The 14,920-nt window shown below is 41.0% G+C and overlaps 1 protein-coding gene across 10 annotated transcripts in view; it reads left to right on the top strand.

The window, feature by feature from the left end:
* The window catches only part of Ralgps2 (Ral GEF with PH domain and SH3 binding motif 2), a 126,726-nt gene that overhangs the window by 55,246 nt on the left and 56,560 nt on the right, over window positions 1-14,920 (top strand). For all 10 annotated transcript variants that reach the window (XM_052200592.1, XM_052200585.1, XM_052200593.1 and 7 more), the window contains 2 exons: window positions 1,807-1,899; window positions 9,751-9,877. In XM_052200592.1, the coding sequence (XP_052056552.1) occupies window positions 1,807-1,899; window positions 9,751-9,877 (220 nt within the window). The remainder of the gene's footprint in view (window positions 1-1,806; window positions 1,900-9,750; window positions 9,878-14,920) is intronic.

Here is a 14,920-nt window from a genome sequence, read left to right as displayed (position 1 = left end):
TCTAGTTTAAAAGAATAGTCCATATGATGCTAACAGGTGCACTGAAGAGTTGTTGAGAGGCATAGGTAATAATAGAGTTAGAGAAGCAACATGGTGCTCAAGGATAATCCAAGTTTCAGAGGGAAGAACAGAGCATGAGCATAGCACAGGAAGACACTAAGATCAACCTGTATGACTTAGAATTCGTGAGTGTTGGTGGATCCAGCCTTCATCGTTGTTTGCAATGCTTGGAGTAGTCTGGTCTTCCCTCACCTGTGAATTGAAAGGGGGTAGAGTAAATCACAGACTCTCTGCTTATGATTTAAGTTGGAGTTCTTCCTGTATTTTCCCTGAGCATAGGAAATTTTTTTCTAACATCCAGAGGCACTAGGTGGCAGGACTCGCCTTTCTCATGTGTAAGATTACAGAAATATTAGAGGAATTATTAAAAGCATTCTTTGTGAGAAGTTAGGTAAGTATTAGTTTTTAACTACAGAAAGTAATGTCTTTCCCCAAAGACTCTGAGGGTTTTTTTTTTCATTTATTTGTATGTTTTTGTTCGTCCAAACTGTAGTTTTTCTTACCAAACGGTTTCTCTCTAGACGCTTTGACTTATTTCTGACAGCCTTTGCTTTTATTGCCAGCCCCCATGCCCACATTACGTTTTCCTTATTACGTAAATCATATTCTGGCATTCTCCGTCTCTTGTGTTCAGCTTATAATAAAGGCTCACGCAGGTTGTTCCCTTTAATATGTTTTAGTCAGTGTTCTCTAGTGAGATGGAGCCAACGGTGCTCTGTACAGACGTGTATAGTGAATCAGATAAAAATTGCAAGACAAAGTTCAGGAAATTGGCTCCCAGTATTGGTGGGGCTAGGGCATGAGGACAGGCTGCAGACTCAGGCAGGAGCGGGGTGGAAGTGTCGAGGTGCGGCTGTTTCCTTCTAGTCCTCTAGTCCTCTAGTCCTCTGCATTTTTAGGCATCCGTCAAGTCTAACAAGGCACCTAGTCCCCAGGAAATGGTTACCAAGCATTCATTGAGTGACTCATTGCTCAGCTAGATGATAGAATCTTCTGTGAAGGTTCATATTCTGTTTCATGTGTTCCATGTTTTTATTTGCTTTCTTTGGTTTTTCAATTAAGTGCCCACTGTGGGGCTTACCTGACTGCTTGAGAAAACTATAAAATGACTAACTTTTAGATAGCACTTTTGGGGTAGAAGTATTTATGTAGTATGACAAAAATTTTGAGAAACTAACAGCAGATATAAAGTGGGTTTCTTGGGAAATAGTAGGACTTACCATTTGATGTTTGCATACTGTAAGAACAACATCCTATAATGTCAAGGGTCTTGAGTATGAGGAAACAGGAAATGGAGGGGGCACGAAAGACAGCAAATTTGAACTCTAGCCCTGGGATAATAGCACTAGGCAAGAAACCAACCTGAGCAGACTCCTTCTTATGACTTGGACCACAAACTGATGACCAGTCATATTTCATTGGAAGGGATGCTCGCCAGAGCCAGCGCATGGCCGTTACAGTCATGCCAGCTAGCCTTGGGACCAAGCCATAACTTCAGCTTTGAAAATATATTACCCATTTAGAGTTGGGTTTATTCCCAAAGTTTAGGTGAAAATGCCAAGATAGAACATGGACATTATATTATAGGCCAAAAATGATTTACTGGGTACCCTACAAGACAGCTTTCAGGGCAACAGTAACAGTAATAAATAGCTATTCTGTCCTCTGCCTAAGTTGTGCTAATCTGTGTTTTCCTGCATTCATTTTCTTAAACAGTCCTTCTCCCCCTTTTTCTTAAATCTTCAGAAACTATATGAACTTAACAACCTTCACGCACTTATGGCTGTGGTTTCTGGCTTACAGAGTGCGCCAATTTTCAGGTTGACTAAGACGTGGGCGGTGAGTAACCCTGCATAGTTTACTGAAACAGACTTCTGTAAAGGTTTTGTTTCTTTTGTAAATCTTAGTAAGATGAATATAACAGATAAGGATTCTTAAATTGTGTTGCACTTTGTTCTTTGAAACCTACATTTAAGACTTTTTAAACATTGCACTGAGCTTATGAGGTAATTTGAAGGAATATTAAGGCCAATGCTTATGTTGCACTTCAGAGATTCATTTTGAACACCTTGTTGATGACATCACATGTAATATTTACCTAATAATTAGCATTTAACTGGGTACAGATTAATACTTTTGGTAAACTTGAAAATATAAATTATGACCTTTAAAATTCTTTTATTAATTTTGACTCCATTTTTTTAGCCATAAATCTCAAGTATAGAGAAATCTCTTGGTAAACATGGAATTATTATATGACATGCTACTTTATGTTACAGTAGAAAACATATTAGGTTTTATTACCTTGACAAAAGCAAAGTATGATTTTAGGCATTTGTCAGGGTTTATATCTCTGAGTAGCGTGATACTATGCTCAGTCTTTCTAGGTTGCCTCTTCTTTTCCTTTTATTTCTTATTTTGAAACTATTTGAAACTTTGAAGGTATCTTGCTAAGTCACCCAAAGTTACCTCAAAGTTGGGGACTTTGCCTGTCAAGTAGCTGAAGTTATAAGCCTAATATACCAGTCTCTATGAACGGGTATGTGTGTACAAACACACACGTATACACACACACGTATACACACACACACACACACACACACACACGCACACACACGCACGCAGGCACGCAGGCACGCACACACGCATATGCAGGCACACGCACACTGTCTTTATAGTCTGAGCTAGCTTAAAAGTTGTGGTTCTGCCTCAGCCTCACAAGTACAAGGGTTACAGATGGAGGCCATATACCATACTGAAAATATTACTATATTTTGTAAAAAAAAGATTGTCTCCCTCCTTTTGTTTTTTTAAGACAGGGTTTCTCTGTGTAGCCCTGGATGTGATTCACTCTGTAGACCAGGATGGCCTCAAATTCAGAAATTCACCTGTTTCTGTTTCCTAAGTGCTAGGATTAAAGACATGCACTGACTTGCTAGGCAGATCAATAAGTCTTAATGGTCTTGTGCTAAAGACATTATTTACTGTATAAACTCAATTATTCATTTTTGTCTTTTAAGACAGTGTCTTCCTATACAGCCCAGACTGGCCTTGAATATGTGATCCTCTTGTTTTGGCCCTTTGAGCACTGGGATTCTAAGTGAATATTACTACATCCAGCAAAAGCTTTTTTGTTAGTACTTTCATTGTGTACATACAGACACTTTTTTTGCACACTGAGTCAGGGGTGCTCACTGGCCTGAAACCATCTACTGGCCCTTGAGCTCCAGGGATCCTTTTGTCTCCACCCTCATCTCCCTACCTCCCACCTCCCACCTCCCACCTCCCACCTCCCACCTCCCCACCTCCCATCTCCCACCTCCCACCTCCCACCTCTCCACCTCCCACCTCCCCACCTCCCATCTCCCACCTCCCCACCTCCTACCTCCCACCTCCCACCTCCCCACCTCCCATCTCCCACCTCCCCATTTCCCACCTCCCACCTCCCACCTCCCACCTCTCCACCTCCCACCTTCCCACCTCCCATCTCCCACCTCCCCATTTCCCACCTCCCACCTCCCACCTTCCACCTCTCCATCTCCCACCCCCACCCCCCACTTCCCCACCTCCTACCTCCCCACCTCCCACCTCCCACCTCCCACCTCCCACCTCCCCACCTCTCACCTCCCACCTTCCAGCTCCCCAGTTTCTAGGTTCAGGCGCAGTGTAAGTGGGGTTGGTGTAAGGTTTTTAAGGTGTTTATAACCAGGGAGATCTGGGGTAGCACAAGAGGCGAAAGAGAATATCAGAGTTGCCTTATTGAAAGATTAGGAACTGAGCCGAACAAAAGAGGCGGGAATGATAACCGGCGGGAAGGAAGTGAAGTGAGACAGGGACCACAGAAGTCCCCAAAAACGCTCACGCTGTGTCTTAGAGGACAAGGGGGCGTGTGAAAATGGCAGAAGATGGTGTAACGGGAAGAAAAGAGAGTTATCACACATAAAGAATGTGACCAGTAAGACTTACAAATAAGGAAGATGGTTCCTGGCCCCCTCCCCCCCTTCCTTCAGCTTCTACATTTCTAAAGACCTGCAGGTCTTAAATAACAGTAACATAAAGGATTACTTCTTGGTGCTCTCTTGTCTAACATATTAGCCATGGGTGGCTATTAATTTTAAATCATTAAAACTAACTCCTCTTCCTCATCAATACTAACCACATTGCAAGTGTTCAGGAATGCTGGCTAGCAGCCATTGTATGGACACCTACCCTACCCCTATCCCCCTCCCACCGCTACCCTCCCTCTCCCTCACTGCCACCCCCTCACACAAAGTGTAATGGACAGTGAATCAGCGCCGTAATGTCATAGGAGCTGAGGACTTGGGAATTAAAAAAGATGATGAGCTTGGAGAGATGTGACGCCAGAGTTAGAGCCAAGGCCCTCTCAGCCTCAGATGTAAGGTTTATAGGAAAGGAAAGGATACCTGCTGAGTGGGTGGGGAAGGCTCTGTGAAGGCCCCTGAGTCACAGTAGGTGTAGATAGAAGGTTTGGGTAGAGTAGGCTATTAACCTGTTAGAGGCACAACATAAGATGCCTTCATACCCATTTGGATTGTACATTTTAGTGAATAAAATCTTGAGGGTTTTTGTCTGTTTGGAATTTTTTAATTGATAAAAGGAACACGTTAAAAAGCTATTAATATCCTGTTACTAAGTAAAATATTTAGAGCATTGTCTCCAAATTAATATGAAGTTAATATTAAAGAAAAGGATGTCCATTTTCACTGTTCTTGTTTAACATGGGGTACTTAGCTCCCATAAGAAAATAAGAAAAAGATATTTTTTTTTCTGTAAGGAGTAGAGGAGGATAATTATTTAGGTTAATTTGCTTGTCTGTATAGGAAGATTTATTTTTTAAAAAAAGTTATTAAAAACAATGAACTCCCCTAAAAATTAAACAAAAATCTCTATGCAGTCCAGTAGTTCTGCTTCTAGATATATGCTCAAAAGAATTAAGAGCAAAGATATATATTTTTTTAATAAATGTTTACAGCAGCCAAGATGTAGAACTAGTCCATTCATCTGTACGTAGATGAATGGTGGGAGAAGGTGCAATATCCTTCATCTCAGAGAGAACACTGTACTTGCATGTGCACTAGCATGGGTGAGCCTCATGGACGCTCTGTGTGAAAGGGAAGGTGTAAAAGAGGATTTCATTAATTTAAGCTGCCTGGAGTGGTCAGATTCCTAGAGACGTTAAAACAATGGTGGCCAGAACCTGGGAAAGATACGAACGGGGAGTTACTGCACAGTAGTATAGAGTTGTCACTTGTAATAGTTACCTTTTCCTCTGACAACACCTAGTTTTGAAATAACTTGAGAAAGGTAAACTTGGCTCATGGTCACAGCTGGGGAGCCTCTGTGGTACAGAATAGTTCCCTGGCTGCAGCCAACACAGCCGAGACTGCTGTGTCAAGGCTGCCCTATGCAGTGGAAGCCAGGTCAGTACCAGAAGCATGCATAACCTTCAAGGCTTCCTCCAGCAACTCGTTTCTTCTGGCCAGGACATACGTTTCAAAGACTCCACAACCTCCCCAAATAGGACTGCTAGCTGGAGACCAGGTGCTCAAACAAAGTAGCCTGTGAAGGGGATATTTCAGGCTTAACCTAAAACATGAAATGTCTCCTAAAGGATCATATCTTCCTCGAGGGTTACGTGGTAAGGTCTTTTAGGAAGTAGTGGCATCTTCTAGTAGAAGGAAGACATATGTCACTGAAGGTGGTCTCTCATGTACACACACATTCCTAGATTACCATGAGGTAAGCAGCTTGTCTCTGCCAAGTGTTCTCTGTCATAACCTTACCACAGACCCAAAGCAGTGGGTCATAGTTAAAATATTTCCTTCCTTGTGAGGTTTACCTCAGGTGTTTGCCACAGGTACAGAAAACTGATACCTAAGGGTAGTCTCAAGAGTCAGGACTGTCGCTGTAACTGTCTGTACTTGCTGGGATGGTTCAGAGTCTGGAATCAGTATGTTAGGGGTTTGGGAAGAGTGGAGAAGCAACAGAGAAAAAGTTTAGATTCCTGAAGGTGGAACTTACTGAGGAGTTTTGGTTGGAGCTTAGAAGACCAGGGTGGAGATGAGCTCATGAGGCCAGAGGCTGCTCACTTTACACTGAAGAGCTGGCTGTGTTTTGTCCAAGCCTTGAGACTGTGCAGGAGGCTGAGTTTGCTGCTAGTGCATTTATGTAGCAGAGGAAATTTCTAGGTGCAGCATTTAAGACTTGCAGTTTTGTTAAAGTTGAAATCAAGAGGTATGATATCAAGAGGTATGATAATGCTAAAAAAAAAAGATTAGCAGTATTAAAAGCAAACCAAGCTCTGTGCACCTGTTGTAAAAGGGCCTTTGAGGATATCTTAAAAATTCATGATAAGCTCAGACTTTTTGTTTAAAAAAGAGAACTCTAAAGGACTTACTTTCACTGGTTTCTTTTTTTGTTGTTGTTTTTTTTTTTTTTTTTTTTTTTTTTTTTTTTGGATTTGGTTTTTTCGAGACAGGGTTTCTCTGTGTAGCCCTGGCTGTCCTGGAACTCACTCTGTAGCCAGGCTGGCCTCGAACTCAGAAATCTACCTGCTTCTGCCTCCCAAGTGCTGGGATTACAGGCATGCGCCACCACCGCCCAGCTCACTGGTTTCTTAAATTACTTCCCAAGGATGATTTTTCATGTTCAGTCATGGCTGTTGCAGCCATGGGTCATGGAGTTCTAGTATAGCTCATACTAGCAGGAAACGCTGGTGTTGTCCATGTGCAGAATGCAAGACTGGCAGGGTCATGGACAATTTCAAAGTATCACTTAAAAACACCACTGGGCTGTAAATATGGTTAAGAAGGTAAAGCCCTTCCTGGGCAAGCAGGAGGGCCAGATTTTGGATCCCCATACCCATGTGTGTTGAGTAGGCATGACGACCTATCTGTATTCCCAGTACATGAGAGGCTAAGACAGGAGACTCCTGGATCAAAAAGGCTAGCCAGGGAGAGCTCTGAATTCAAGTGAGAGACCCCGGCTCAATATATAATGTCAGTTGCAATTGAAGATGACATCTAGCCTCACTTCAGGCCTTGATATACATTTATACATACATACTTGGGCGTGCGCGCGCGCGCACACACACACACAAAAAACAACTGAAGAGCCCAGAAATAAATAAATACATTTGCAGCCATTTTGACAATGTACAGCAGCACATGTTATGAAAGGATAGTATCTTCAATCAAATGATTGAGAAAATTGGATATTACATTTTAAAAATTATTTTATTTTATGTGCAGTGCTGTTTGAGGGTTCAGATTCCCTGAACTGAAGTTTCAGATGTGAGCTGACATGTGGTTGCTGGGAATTGAACTCAGGACTCTGGGAGAGCAGCCAGTGCTCTTAGCCACTGAGCCATCTTTCCAGCTCCTACATATTACATTTAAAAGAATGAAATTGAATTCTATTTTATAGCTACAGGACAAAAATGAACACCAAAAGGATTAAAGAATTAATTGTAAGATCTAAAACTGTAGTCAGGCACATGCCTTTTATCCCAGCACTTGGGAGGCAGAGGCAGGCAGAGTTTGAGGCCAGCCTGGTCCACAGAGTGAGTTCCAGGAAAGCTGGGGCTACACAGAGAAACCCTGTCTTGAAAAAAATAAAAACAATTAAAAAAAATTTAAAAGATCTAAAACTGTAAAACTACTAGGAGAAAACATAGTTCTAAACAGTAAGGTTTTAAATAAGACTCCCAAAGTGTAGGTAACAAAAATGAAAGTGATTCTGTTAAGCCTGAAGACCTGCCTGCACAGTAAAGAAGACAATCAGCAGAGAAAAGATGTGCTCTGTGAGATGAGAAGATATTTACAAATTCTGTCTGGGAAGAGGTTAATGTCCAAACACACAAGGAATTCAGCCAGTGCAGTAGCAAGAAAATAAATCATTCAAAAATGATCAAAATACCTGTACAGATGCTTTTGAAAAGAATGCCAAATAACCATTAGGTAAATATGGGAGATGGTCAACCCCACTAACGATCAGGGTACTGCAAATCCAAACCACAGTGAGAGATCACCTCACCTGCTAGGCTGCTTGCTACCTGAAAGATAAGAAGTCACAAATGTTGGTGAGTGAGTTGACCAGAAAAGGAATTCTGCATACCGATATGGTTGCTGTCATATTAGAAAGTAGAAGGAGAAATGAAGTTGAACTTAGAACTACAGAGTGAAACACTTTCTAGGTGGGGGTAACTGGAAGATGCTTGTTGTTCAGTGGGTAGATTCAAAATCTAGTTTTATAGACTATATTTGAAATCTAAGGTACAAGCCTAGTAACTATCGGTAATAATTTTGTATTATATACTAGAAAGAAAATTTGAATAGAACCCAGAAATAGATCTCCGACATAGGACAGGGAAAGTATTATAAATATAATTATAAATTGGTGTTAGGGTGTCTACTATTGCAATAAAACACCATGGAGAGAAAAGAGTTTACTTTCTCGTATAGTTTTCAGGTCACACTCCATCACTGAGGGAACTCTAGAAACAGGCCCCGAAGCATCGGCCATGGAGAAATGCTGCTTCTCAGCTTGCTGGGCTTAGTCTCTTGACAACTGAGGGCTTCCTGCCACATTCCACTCCACCCTCATCAATCATCAATCAAGAAAATTGACCACAGACTTGCATACAGGCCAGAAAATACTAATGGATGAGGTGCCAGAATGGTCCATTATCAGAACCAGTCTTTGAGACAAACAGAACATTAATACATTCTTCAACTTGCTAGCCGTGTGCCTTACTCTCAGTTTCCACCACCTCTAAATAAATACACAAACTTTTCTGTTAACCTTACAGGAGAATTAGATGAGAATTTTTCTAAGTGAAATGTTTGTATAGTACACAGAGTCAATATTTTAAGATGTAATAAAAAGTCAAGTCTTACTGTGTTGTGACAGAATAGTATCTTCAGAGGTTTAAAGAAGGAAAAATGGTGCCCACAGTCTTTGGAATGAAAGCAGAACGGAGCAGAAGAAACAGAACAAACATCCTGAAGCTTTCAGCTAGATTGTGGCTACTAAGGTTGCTTGTCTCTTATCTCCTTTGCCCATTTGCAGTAATCTCAAAGGAGTGTACTACAAATTGTCTCTTCAAGCCACTTGAAACAATCTCTTGATAATGCTACCTACCTGTGATAACATTCTGGTCTAGAAGAAAATTTGTTGCCAGAAGTTGAAAAAAACAAAACAAAAAAGCCAAAGGCCACGGGGGATTGCAGGTCCTGCTAAAACCAACCACAACTTGACTTGTCAAGAAAAGTTGTCACTTGTATTACAGAATCGAGGGCTTCTTAGTGCTTATGAAAGGAGACAGTCAATGAAAATCCTTGGGCATTTGAGCTAAATGTATACACATAATGATTTTAAATTAGATAAAAACAACAAAATTGCTTAATTATATAAATAGTAAAAATAAATACTGAGTTATAGTTTACCACTTAGTAGGTTCATTTATGGGCATATAAAGGTGAATTTGTAAATACTTCAAGTTATAAATAATGTCTGAACCTGTTTTTTTTTATGTCCTATCACAATAAAATTAAGTAAAGTAATTTTGAAATTAAAGTCCAGATTTATAGTAAATACAGTTTTCATTCAGATGTTTGTTATAGTAAGATGGAACTTGTAATAACTTAGGCTTTTCTGTTTGCTTTTTAGTTATTAAGTCGAAAAGACAAAACTACCTTTGAAAAATTAGAATATGTAATGAGTAAAGAAGATAACTACAAAAGACTCAGAGACTACATAAGCAGCTTAAAGATGACTCCTTGCATTCCCTACTTAGGTGAGTGATGCTGCTGTGCCGTTATTTGTAGTGTTGTTCTCCTGAACACGTCGTTTCTATGAAATGCAGAGTAATTTTTAAAGTGTCAGATCTCTAAGCTGACAAAAACATGAGGTAAAGAAGTATTTCCCTTATTGCCTGAAATGGTTTCCACAATAACTTAGCCTTTGTCTTCAGATTATCTGTAGAGTGTAACAATAACTTAGAAGTGGTCCCCGTAGTGAATGATGCTTTAGCTATTTTAGTAATGCTTTTAAGGACTGAAACAAGCGCCTTGTCGTGAAGCTTAATACATTATCTGAAGACACTGGTCCAGGCTGTTAGGTCGTACACCGCACGAATTTAGTACATAGCAGTCTCGTATTTATTATTTGATTAAGAATTTGTCTTATATAGCTTACAATATTAGTAAGTTCCAAAAACTATTTAAATATCATGATTTTTTCAATAAAATATGAATAATGCTTTGTTGACTCTTAAGTTAAAAGAGGCCCCTGTACTTTTACATTTGTATGTAAAATAAAGTTGGAAAATGCTGTGGATGATACAGGCCTAAGATTCATCAAAATAAGTTGGTTTGCTCCTTTAGATTCACCAGATGATGGGCATTTGTCTCCCACACTGCTACCTGGCTCTTCTCTACATTCTGTGTAGATACCTACAGTAGACTTGAAGTTTCTGAGAATAATTATTAGTGTGTTATTTGTTTTGGATACTTCAGTGTCTCCTTTGAAGTCTTTGTTAGTGACTAAAAGGCAGACTCAAAGGGTGGTATGTAAACATCTGTCTCTCAGAGAGAGCACCAGTCTTAGGTCACAGAGAAAACTTGACTAACTACAACATTTTGGGATGTCCTAGGATCTCTGGCTAAACCTCGTTGCTAGGGTGTTACAAAGCCTCTCAGGGAGGTGAAACACAGGCGCTAGGCTATGTTTCTTCGGGCTCCTGGGGCATGCAGACATGCTCCACCAGGGAGGTGAAACAGTGCCTAAAATGGGGGCCCCACCTGTGTGTCTCCAGGTGAGAAATGGCACAGGCTGGGACTGAGGCTGGTGGTTCTCAAACTCCTGAGCACCTAGATGCCAGTGGGAACTGCAGAGTTGAGTATGGGGCGGGGCCCTCAGGCCTAAGATGAGCCTGGGTTGAGGGGTATTGGGGTGATCCGGCTTAGGTCTGGGTGAGTCCCAGGAGTGTGAGGGGTTTCTGCAGGAGACTTAGGCATGGCTATGTGTGGAAGGCTTCCCTTGATAGAAGAGACAGTCCTTGCTTGTCCAAACTGTATTCATGGTGGAAAAGGATACATAAGATTTACTCAGGGTGGAGATTAAATACTTTTTCCTCGAGAGGATGCCCAGGGAGGTAAGCTTATTGGCTAAACTCTGGGGACCCATTTATATTCCTCATTAGCATAGAGAACTCTAGGCCCTGTACTACATGACCAGTTGTCAAAATCCTCTTAAAGGAGTATTGTGGTCACATGCTCCAGGACAGGAACCAGGTCTGCAACAGATTCAGATGCCTACCATTCTCAATGATGAGAATTGCTGGGGTTCCTTAATCAGCTCAACCATACCAGTTTTTCTGTCACGGTTCCATATGACCTGCACTCTGGTGGGATAGAGATGTATCTCACACCATATTGAAGGCATAAGTAACCCAAAGCACTGTGTAGTTAATGTCTGCCGCATTGAGTTTTTTTGTTTTTTTGTGTTTTTTTTCCCCAATCTTAGCTCCTCCCATATTTAGGAATGTAATCTGGGGAAAAGAAAGAATAAAGGCACTTTTTAAAACCTTGTCTTTGTGATCTGACACAAAGAGCATTAATAACCCTTGGTTATAGGATCATTAGACAGAATTGGTGATCCTTGGTTCTGTATAAGAATGCTCTTTTATGCTTAATCTTCTATGTTTAGGTGTCAATCTGTTTCTTTAGAGTCAGATGATGCCTTTAATCCATTTACTTCAAAATCAAGAACCAAGGGCCCTAGAGTGGAAATGTAACTTAACAGTTCTAAGAACTCATTTATGATATCCACAGTCTAATGGTTCCATCTATCATGCTCCAGTAAATTCACCACCTCAGAAACTTACTGGTTCTGTTATTGCCTTCTCATTGAATTGGGTTTCTATATATGCCATAATCAGTTATCTTCTAGGAAAATTTTAATCAGGAATGAGAAAAATGACAAATTAATCCTTATGTTATACTTTCCAGTTCAGGGATCTTCGTTCTGTATTGTTTCTTAGTGGAAACATGGTACAGAATTGAAGCTGTGTATGTTTGTGTGTGCACAAAGTTGTGTATATTCATGAACCTCTGTATATACAGAGAAAAAGAGGGAAAGTTGCAGAATCTGGAAAGGTTTTCTGTTGGAGATGGCTCTTTTTCTCCCTGTCTTAGGGCCTGAAGCATTGCCTTTCCTTTGGGTTAGAGCAGGCTAGTCAAAATTCTGACATGAAGGTGTTAATTTGTAGAAAATAACAGAACCATCAGCCGAAAGGATCTGTAGTGCATAGAGAACGGTAATTGCTGAGCAGCTGCTTCCCAACAGAGCTGTTGTAAACCGCTAGTGTTTCCGGCTGTTGAGGGCTGGCGGTGGTCAGCAAGCTTAGTCCTGTCACACAGTCCTTCCCAAGGTGGGAAGAGAACCACACCCTCACTTTTACAGGAACACATGACACACATGGCCACGCATGCATACCAGGCACACACGTGCTAATAATGCATTTTTAAGACTAAAAAACATTAAAAGTTTGTAATCAAACCCAATCATTCATTATAAAGATTTTTCTAAAGGAGTGTTAGGGATTTATATAGTAATGAGAGTCTTCCATATTGCCAAAAGTAATTCAACGTGGACTACATTTCAGGAAGTAGAAAATATTTTCTTGGCACTCCAGCACTCCTCCCTTAAAAATGCTCTCTTGTGTTGGTGTGCACTCAAGGTACAAAAGTAGACAAGTGCTCAGCTGGACAGTATAGTCAAGAAATCTTAAAACAAGGGTGCAGTTTGTGTAGAGAGGAAGAGTTTGGCAAGAGTCAAGGAAAATCTTGTTTTATGTGAGAGTTGTTGCTTTAAATCTGAAAACCATTAGCAGCATTCATTTGTTCTTGTCACTGGAGAGCAATCTTAAGGGGCTTGTTGAGGAATTTGGCATGGAAATTCCACTTCTCTGTGGAGAGAAAACTAAAACATTGCTCAAAAATAATTTAATTTTATGAAACATGGTAAATACTTTTTCATGTGTATTTTCTAAACCTCATTTCTACTTAATTCATGCCATGGAAAAATGCAGTAGTGTTCTCAAATTAGAATCTGTTCTGAGGAAGGCACACTTCTAGCACTGAAAGTGAGTGAGGGCGGAGCACTGCTAGGGAGGCAGAGCACAGAAGCTTCTGTAAACTCTGCAGCCCTGTGGTAGACAGCAAGTAAACTGTTCTGATGTATGGAGATACAGTTCTCTCAGCCTTAAAGAGACAGCTCTTCCCATGTCCCCCTTGAAATTTCAACGGAAATATCACATTTTCACACGAGGACTCTGTTGGAAGAAATGCCCTGTGGTCTTTGCCCTGCAGTGTCGTGCTCTCTCCACCCTGCTCCGCTCAGTAATACACTCCCGTTCAACCCAGGTCGCAAGGCCTCCATTGTCTTTGGGTGGCTTTGTGGATATTTGGCTGGCTGCTTGGTTTGGATGGGAGGTTTTAGCATGTATATAAAAGGAAGTATATAATAGATACTTGCCAATTCAAAGGATCCCTTTCTGGCCTGTTGTCATACAGAACTGTGTTTATGGGGCATGTTTGCAGTTCTTTAGGTGCCTGTGAGTGTGTGTGTGAGTGTGTGTGTGTGTGTGCTTGTGTGTGCGTGTGCACATTGCGGCAGCTGCCGGCTGACCTTGCTCTGCACTGTATTTGGGGCTGCTGCTGACATGCTGGGATGCAGCAGTCCTATTCCAGGGTGCATGGTGCTGAACATGGCCTTAATAACAGGAATCGGGCAGACAGCTCTATCTCCTGAATGGCTGTTTCTTCTGTTAGAGGAGATGGGTATTGTTTCTCACTGTGGATTTTAAGGCATACCTAAATTTAAAAGAACCCTCAGGCTATCTTTTTTCTTTTTTCGGGAGTTGCTGATCTCAGAATACAGTTTTTTAGTGTAGTGTTGGTGTTAGAAAAGTCTGCTATCCTATATGCAATTGTTAAAGTTACAATTCTCAGTAATTTCTGTTAAGATATTTCAGCAAGGTCCTGCTTCTTTTGTTGTTGTTTTGGGCTTTGGGGTGTGTACGTGTGCTAACAGGCCTTGAGTTCAGGATCTTCCCATCTGTTCATGCTCTCTGTCTCTGTCTTTCCCAGCCCCCATCCCATGCTGAGATTACAGGTTAAACAAGATGACTCATTTTCTCCCCTCCTGGTGTTGGAGATTGACCCCAGGTCTTCATACCTGCCAAACAGTCTACCACGAAGCAGCCCACATTGCCAGTCCTGTCCTATAGTTCTTTCTCTAAGGAACTAAAGAAATACTTGCCTTTTTCCTTTGATAAAATGTTATGCAAAAGTCACTGACAGTGATATCAAAATCTCTAATGGTGAGAAACATGTAGGTATTTATATTTTAAGAATTTTACTGCATTTTCATTTCTTTTATTTAACAAGTAATATATACTCTGGAATAATTTTACTTATTTAATTTTTTTATTTTTTATTTTATTTTATTTTATTTTTTTGGTTTTTTGAGACAGGGTTTCTCTGTGGAGTCCTGGCTGTCCTGGAACTCACTCTGTAGACCAGGCTGGCCTCAAACTCCGAAATCCACCTGCCTCTGCCTCCCAAATGCTGGGATTACAGGCATGCGCCACCACTCCCGGCTTTATTTAAATTTTTATATTAACTCATTTATTTTGGGAAGGTATAGAGAAGTCAGTGGACGACTTGCTGGAGTCAGTCTTTCTTTGTACCGTGTGGGTTTTGGAGAATCCACTCAGGTCACCAAGCTTGGCAGCTGGTGTCCTTAGCCACTTAGCCATCTTGCTGGCTGTGTA

The sequence above is a fragment of the Apodemus sylvaticus genome, chromosome 12 (genome assembly GCF_947179515.1).
Source record: "Apodemus sylvaticus chromosome 12, mApoSyl1.1, whole genome shotgun sequence".
NCBI lineage: Eukaryota > Metazoa > Chordata > Mammalia > Rodentia > Muridae > Apodemus > Apodemus sylvaticus.
This window is presented reverse-complemented; position numbering and strand designations above follow the sequence as displayed.